We start from the raw sequence: 8,157 nt of genomic DNA on the forward strand, positions 1-8,157 counted from the left end.
AAAAAATGTACACATCTTTATTCTGTTCAAAAAGACTCTTAATGCATTGTGTTTCCTTCTGAAGCATTAGTGAATGTTTAAACTAGTGGTGGGCCGTTATCGGCGTTAACGTGCTGCGTTAACGTGAGACTCTTATCGGGCGATAAAAAAAATATCGCCGTTAATCTATTCTCAAAGTTGGGTTGGGAGCTGGGGTCTAAACTACGCAAGATATGATGACTTTCACCTTGATATTTTAGCGCGGATGACGTATACCTAGTCGAATTGCACTGTAGGGGGCGAGAACGAGTCTTCAACTTCTGTGAAATTACCACATCAAACGAGACGTGCTGACATTGATACAGTTATGAAGCCGCTTCAGGGCAGGTGCGTTGCTAGACCCTTTTTACTGGGGCACGTGAGTTATAATTTACTTTGATAATCCCGAAATAAATACATTAAACTATATGCAACAACTGAATTGACGCTTCTAAAAGCAACGCAGTTTAACCCAAGACTATGCACGCAGATATCCATGCCGGTGCGCGTCTGTGCAGCACGCGCACGTCGTGCAGCCTTTTGCGCAGAAGTACTTGGTTACACAAGTTTGTATAGGTAATTATGTTGTAAATGCAATTGTCAAGCAGTTTGTGATGCATTTTGGAAACAGGAGATGAGCGCCTGATCTAATGCGCCACCTGGCCCGTTCTCGAAGACTTACTTTTAGTCATTATTTGGGTAGCACACATATTCTGAATGCCTTCAGCAGAATTCAAATTAGCCATTTTAATCTAGATTAATCTAGATTAATTCCAAGATTTAATCTAGATTAATCTAGATTAAAAAAATTAATCTATGCCCACCCCTAGTTTAAACCCTCTGTAATAGTTGCATGAGTCCCTCAGTTGTCCTCAAAAAAGATGGATGTCAAAATCATATAGTCATTGTTGGAAAAGGTTCAAATCCAAAAAAATGCTGAAAAACCAAAGAATTTGTGGGACCTGAAAAATGTTTCTGAAGAACAGTGGGCAGTTTAGCTTTAAGAAAAAAACAAGGGGTTCATGAACAACTATCACCATAAAGAAAAACAGAGTTGTGGATCATTCAGGTAACAACACAGTATTAAGAATCAAATGTATGTAAAATTTTGAACAGGGTCATTTTTATAAATTCACCTATTATTTTATCTTGTGGACTGTATGTAAACATCTTTTTCGTGAAATATATTATTCAGGTCAGTGCTTAATAAAAAATAACAACATGCATTTTGTATGATCCTCTTATTTTTGTCAAAAAAAAATTATATTTAGCAGATTCTGCAAGGTGTATGGAAACTTTTGAACTCAACTGTACAAAAGGCAGAATTTGCCCTCATCATGACATCAGTCCACACTTTATTTTTTTGGGATTCAAACTGTATAGATCTACAGTGTACTTACACTGGTTATCTATAGGCTTTGACATCATGTATCCTTTGGCACTGAAGTCCAGCCACTGCAGGGCCGGCTCCAGCTTGACACATGCACGTTGCCACAGCCGATAATACAAAGCCAATGGGCACAGCAATACGGCCAGCACTGAGGAAGAGAGACACAGAAAGTAAATATTTTGCAGTTGTTAAGGCACTGGAGAGGATGAGTAAGCCCTGAAGGATTTCTGCTACTCACAAGCCATGTATGACAGTGCCAGTCCAGGGATGTGGCGCCCCACCATGGCCACTGAGGTGAACAGGCCACAAACCAGCATACAAAACTGCAAAACAATAAAGCTTTGTGATTTATTAAATGTTTGACATTAAAACAAAGTCTATGTATATTATATCAACAATATACAACCTCACAAAGCAGTCATAGAAGCCATAATAACAATGAAAGGCCTTCTAAGACACAAATGCAAAACAAAATGCATTGTGGTTGGTCACTTTACATGCTGCATGTTTACATGTTGCTCAGAAAGTCTGGACCAAACTATTTTCCGTAAGACAAAAGTCTGGCTACACACACACTATACAGTTGGTCTTAATAGTGTTTTTGGTTTGGACGCAATCTCACCTTCCCTGGATTTTGCCTTTTGAACTGCACAATATCTGTTGCACAGGAGGAGCCTGTAACCCAAACTTCAGCCAAGTGGTGGCATAATTCAGGCACACTCAAAGTCCCAGGCTGCACCAAACCCCAGCTGTAAGCCAATCAGAGAAGAACAGAGAGAATTATTAAATAAAAATAAACAGCTCTCAACTCTAAAACGACACTGCAAAAACCTAAAAGAGAACAAATAGATCAGTCTTTACCTTTCATTCTCACTCTCATCTTGTCTTTTAACTATAAGAGAGCAAAAACAAACCATGTCAGGTACATTTGTGAGTATTACAAGACTTTTTACTCAATTACATTTTCACGTCAATCAAAAATATGAGTATTCTGACAGGTTTTGTGAGAGTAACTTTGACTTTTAATTTAGAATCTGGTTTTAGTTCTATTAAAGACTTCCTAGAATGTAGATCAAATGCTAATAAGCCACTGTGTAACAGCTGCATGTGAAATATTGATTCAGGTCGATATTGTTCAGTTCCTGGAAATGCACTGTGGGAATGTCAATTTCACAACTCTCTAGAAGCAGTGTGGATTGGCAGGAAGAAAATGAAACCTGAGTGGGTCACAGCACAGGGAATACTGAGGTTTTAATTACAGCCAGTATGATTAATATTAATATAATAAACAGAAAGATGGAAGAAAGATGAGGTCTTATGTACTACCAGTCAAAAGCTCTTGAACAGTAAGATTTTTAATGTTTTTTTTTTTTTAATAGAAGTCTCTTCTGCTCATCAAGCCTGCATTTATTTCAAGTACAGCAAAAAACATAAAAAATAAAATAACTGTTTTCTATTTGAATATATTTTAAAATGAAATTTATTCCTGTGATTTCAGTACTGAATTTTAGCATTACTTTAATCACATGATCCTTCAGAAATCATTCTAATATGCTGATTTGCTACTATTATTATTATTAGTATGTTAAAAACAACAGAGTATAATTTTTTCAGGTTTATTTGATGATTAGAAAGCCCAGAAGAACAGCATTTATTTAAAATAGCAATCGTTTGTAACATTATAAATGTCTTCATAATCACTTTTGATCAATTTAAAGCATCCTTGCTGAATAAAAGTATTAATTTCTATAATTTCAAAAAAGAATGCTGATCTTTGGATCTTTCTGGTCATCAAAGAATCTTGAAAAAAAAATCTACTCAATTGTTTTTAAATACTGATAATAAAATAATGTTTCTTGAACAGCAAATCAGCATATTAGAATGATTTCTGAAGGATCATGTGACACTGAAGACTGGAGTAATGATGCTGAAAATGTTGCTTTGATCACAGGAATAAATTACATTTTAAAATATATTCAATCAAAGGAAACATAGTAAAAATATTTCAAAATTTTACTGCTTTTGAAGTACTTTGGATCAAATAAATGCAGGCTTGGTGAGCAGAAGAGACTTAAAAACCATTAAAAAAAAATTCTGTTCAAAAACTATTGAATGGTAAGTGGTAGTAGTAAACAAGCAATAGAGGAGGGTAAATTTTACCTCTAATCTTAGGCCAGATCTTATTCCTCCAAGTGTCGACACAAACAGTCAGAGCCAGACCCGATGCCAGCAGAAAGAGCAACCTCAAAGAGCTCAGAGCAAAAAACCTGAGAAGAGATCACACAGACTGTAGTCCATTATTTGTACTCTCATTGTTTTTTGGATTACAATGTGCACTCTATACTGCATCAGCAGCTCTGTTGTGGAATCACTCTGACCAAAACCTTGCGATGACATCTGTCATGCATTTATCATGCTGAATGTATGAGGAAACCTTTGTTCCACAGGTGTTTCCGGTCCCACTGTCTTCCTGTGCGAATCTCAGAGACGACGTGTGCTGCATGAACAGTTGTGATTTCCAACAGTTTCACAGCATGGCTAATTACAGCTATGGGCTCCAGTACTTGACCAAAAGGTGAGCCGGCACCGAGACCTGGCTGAATTCTACTGATCTCTCGGCATGAAACCAGACAGCGAATGCTGTTTGATGACTAGATCAAACGGCATTCGCACATGACCTGTTAAAACCACTACAACCGTATTTAAGCGTAGGGTTGAAATGAGGTTCTAAGATGGTGGTGATACTTTATTTCTGAATGGGATGGGCTGCGGTAAAAAAATTAAAAAATAAATGTCTTTACAAGCACAGAAATGCCACAAGCGGTTCCTCCGCTGTTCACCGAGGCAGATAAAAGGAGATAATAAGATCAGAGAGAATATTTCTCTGATGGAGAGGGTGACCGCACTAAGTGAATAAAGACTGTATGCCTGAACGGTGAAGAAAAAGATCCATCAATCCTATAGCAATTCTTCCCTGCACATCTTTCCCTGAAGAATTTCACCTACAGTTTTTAGACTCGTTCACAACCCAATTCTGTTGGAATCAAAATTATTAGGACTTTATCCATTAAGGATTTGAATAGAAGGCCAAAAAGCCTTAATGCATGTTATTGATTTATTTACTGTATATTACCCTGCGGCTGCTGCCACACAGATCTAACATAAACAAGGCATTTCTTTCCCAGCTGTTTACCTTTACAGACATAACAGACTGTTTTTGTAATTCCTGTGTTTTTAACATAAACTTGTGTGTATTTGACAGTTTAAGCGCAATAAGACATGAAAGAGAACTTAGTTTAGTACTCACATGCCGTGTGACAGCCGCTTTCTGTCCACGCTCAAAAAACCCTACATTCAAAAGTTTAAGCTAATATGGTTTAAAACGCATGATTTCAGCACATTAGACATGATAATCAAAACCAAACAGATGTTTTTTTAGCAGAGTATCTGAGGTATGAGCTGTAAAGGCACAGTTCTATTCTGGAAAAGGGGGCAGGGAGCAACAGCTCATTTTCATTTAAACACACATGCATGAAAGCATGTTTCTGATTCCACTCAAAATGGCCATTTTTAAAATGATATAATAAATGATCTGTGGGGTACTTTGAGCTGAGACTTCACAGATACATTTTGGGGACACCTGAGACTTTTTAATTTATAAATAGGGGAATAACTGGTCAACTTTAAATATATATTTGGCTATTGATTAATATTATTATTGTGATTATTTTTCATTAGCTAAAAAAAGAGAAGTCATATATTATAGATATATGGGTTCCTTGTTGGTAGAAAGGAAACTTTGGGTCAATAGAGTGTTTTCACGACGCACCATCAATCGGCCATATTGAACGTAAACAATGCCACTGATCCAAGCAAAGCTCACATATTTTGCTGATTATTGCTACTGAAAATGATCGATTATTGTCATGTTTTGGGCTGTACTAATCGGTTGGACAAAAGGCATTTGTGGTTAGCCACAAATATACATAATATTTCAGAGGATATTATTACATTTTGATTAAAGCTTACTAAGGCAAAAACATTCTTGTAATAACTGCAGAAATGAATGACTCAATACCAGGACATGCATTCAAAATTAAATGGAGTCCATTTTGAACTTATGTTGACTTTAGAAGCACAAATTTCAGAGTGTGTACTAACAGCAAAGGCAGGCCTGAGAAAAGTCTTAAGGCATGAGCAAGAAATCATACCACTGTAAGGCCAGGCCCAACAAACCGGTTTGGGAACATAATATGTTAATTGGCAATATTATTAAACATACTAACAGTAAATGCAAATACACATTATATGCGTGTACGGCATTGTCTCTCGTTGTGCTGTGAAGTTATCAACCGGTCAGTACTGACAGTAGGAGCTGGAAAACAACATGTAACATATAGGGCACAGCAATGCAGTGCAAACTGATCTCTGCTTAACAGGCCTTAGCAAAAACTGTCAAACATGGTACCTAACACAAGATTAAAGATAACTGTTTCGTCAATCACAAAGTAATTTACAAAAACACAAAGTGTGTGCACACAGCATTGAGTTTACAGTAGCAGCAACACAGCCAGAGCTCACTGTCTAAATATAGGCACCCAGCCTGGCCATCTGTTTCTTATCTTAAATTAAAGGGGCAAAAGTCTGCCGACACGTATGTATCCAGATAAAACAAGAAAGGCTTATACAAGATCCTCAAAATGTTCATGAATAATGTAAACGTCTCAACTGAAAGCACTAGGTTGTAAACAGAGCCCGAGTAACGTTAGAGATAAATCCGTGGAGATAAAGCTCATCCACTCACCAGAACATGACATTGGCAGCCGTGTACAGTAGGACGCTGTGAAAGGGTCTCTCCCACAGCAGTACAGACTGCAGATAGGTAAGCAGGCGTTCGTGTGGTCCCAAGCGCTCCATCAGCATTGCTTTCACCGCTCGGTGCTGCTCTTGACTCTCGCTGAGGCCGACGCCGGAGCGCAGCTTTCCCGAGCAACCGCTCCCTTCAGCCGCGTCTTCTGCTCCACCCATATGAGCCATACTTACGTGTTTCGCAAAACGTGACAGCAAAAGTATCAAGTAAATCTACAGTAAATGAACGCTAAAAATAAAACCCGTGATTTAGAAATGATCTGAATGTGTGTATCGCCAGCTAGCTTAGCATGAAGCTGCTCAGGGCAGAGCAGCAGTAGGCAGACCTCGTGCGTTAAAGAGGCTGCCGCCGTTGATACAGAGCGAATGTGAAATAAAGCCCATTATTAAGTCTAATTTTCTATATTTACACGTTTAAGTGTCTGCACGGGTTTTCTTTTATGTTGTCACCGTGCTGCTGTCATGTCCAGTCGTTGTTTTTGTCGCGGGAGCAACAGTGAGAGCTGCGGAGGACGGGCTTGATCTGGCCAATGGCATCAGGATTACCGTCAGAGCTAGTGAATAACAACCGACACCTATCCATGAACTCTCTCTTCAAATGCGTCCACCAATCATTCATAAAGTACTTTCAAAATGTCCCCAGCAAAAACTACGTTTGTTTGTTATAAAAGGGTGTCATACGCGTAAAGTAAACTCAACTAATGAATTAAATGGTTGTCAGCTGGATTATTATTGTCGTAGTATCCGGGGAGTATGGTTGATAAAACAGCAACACATAACATCCTTTTATAATGAAATTTTATTTAAAAAAATACCAAAAAAGTATTTTGTGTTTTATTGTTAAGGTTTATACATCTTTAGTGCAGAGGCGCCCAAATTTTTCACAATGATGGATCATGGACCAAAAACCCATCTTGATTGAGGGCTGAGAGCCAAAAGTGAATGTTGCAATATATCAAAATAATAAATGCAAAAAAAAAAAATCTACTGAATTAGCAAGATACACTTCTAGTCAAAAGTTTTTGAACAGTAGGATTTTGGATGTTTTTTAAAGAAGTCTCTTCTGCTCTATCTGGTCTAAAACCGAACAATTATAAAATCAGATCTTTGTTTTTAAATGAGATTATCTCTACGCCCCATATAATTTTTTATTGGAACAATATCTTTCAGAATGTTAATTGGACTCGAGTTTGATCTTTACCTCAAAAATTCCTCCTTACAAATAAGGTTAAAGAAATCTCATATAAATTAATTCATAGAGTTTATCCTACAAAAGAATTCCTGCAAAAATTTAAAATTGATATTGACTTAAAATGCTCTTTCTGTCAATCATCCACTGAAACAATCTTTCATTTATTTTGGCCCTGCAAATATACCCAGTACTTTTGGAATAATGTAAAGGCTTTCATTGCTGATAATATTTTAAAAACATTTTCCTTATCTTATAAACATGTGATTTGGGGCTATTTTATTAATGATCACTCCTCAAAGGATGTTGGTTTTATTATAAATTTTATTACATTTTTCTGTAAATTTCACATACATAAAAGCAAACTCACAAAAAGCAAATCCTCTTTTTGTGGTCCTTAAAAAGGAGATTAAAATGTATGTAGATATACTGTTAAAAAAAAAAAAAGCTATTAAGAAGTTAAAATATGCTTCTCCTGTAACATTTTCTTGTGAACTTGTACCCTCTTTGACTGTGTATGTATATTTATTTTATTTTATTTTATTTATTTATTTTATTTTTTATTCTTTTCTTGTTCCCTATTGTTAAGGCATGTAAAATGCTTTTGGTCTTGTTGTAGATTATGTATTGCATGTCACTTGTTGTTAATAAAGCATTTTAAAAAAAGAAAGAAAAAAAAGTCTCTTCTGCT

The 8,157-nt window shown here is 36.6% G+C and overlaps 1 protein-coding gene across 1 annotated transcript in view; it reads right to left on the reverse strand.

Annotated features, from left to right (window-relative positions):
• The window catches only part of retreg3 (reticulophagy regulator family member 3), a 13,481-nt gene extending 6,687 nt beyond the window's left edge, over window positions 1-6,794 (reverse strand). Inside the window, exons 1-6 of the mRNA XM_073839240.1 lie at window positions 6,213-6,794; window positions 3,569-3,675; window positions 2,270-2,300; window positions 2,031-2,157; window positions 1,647-1,731; window positions 1,419-1,556 (exon numbers count right to left, since the gene is read on the reverse strand). Coding sequence (XP_073695341.1) covers window positions 1,419-1,556; window positions 1,647-1,731; window positions 2,031-2,157; window positions 2,270-2,300; window positions 3,569-3,675; window positions 6,213-6,445 — 721 coding nt within the window. The 5' untranslated portion in view covers window positions 6,446-6,794. The remainder of the gene's footprint in view (window positions 1-1,418; window positions 1,557-1,646; window positions 1,732-2,030; window positions 2,158-2,269; window positions 2,301-3,568; window positions 3,676-6,212) is intronic.
• Between the last annotated feature and the right edge of the window lie 1,363 nt (window positions 6,795-8,157).

This window comes from Garra rufa, chromosome 1, assembly GCF_049309525.1.
Source record: "Garra rufa chromosome 1, GarRuf1.0, whole genome shotgun sequence".
Classification (NCBI taxonomy): Eukaryota; Metazoa; Chordata; class Actinopteri; order Cypriniformes; family Cyprinidae; genus Garra; species Garra rufa.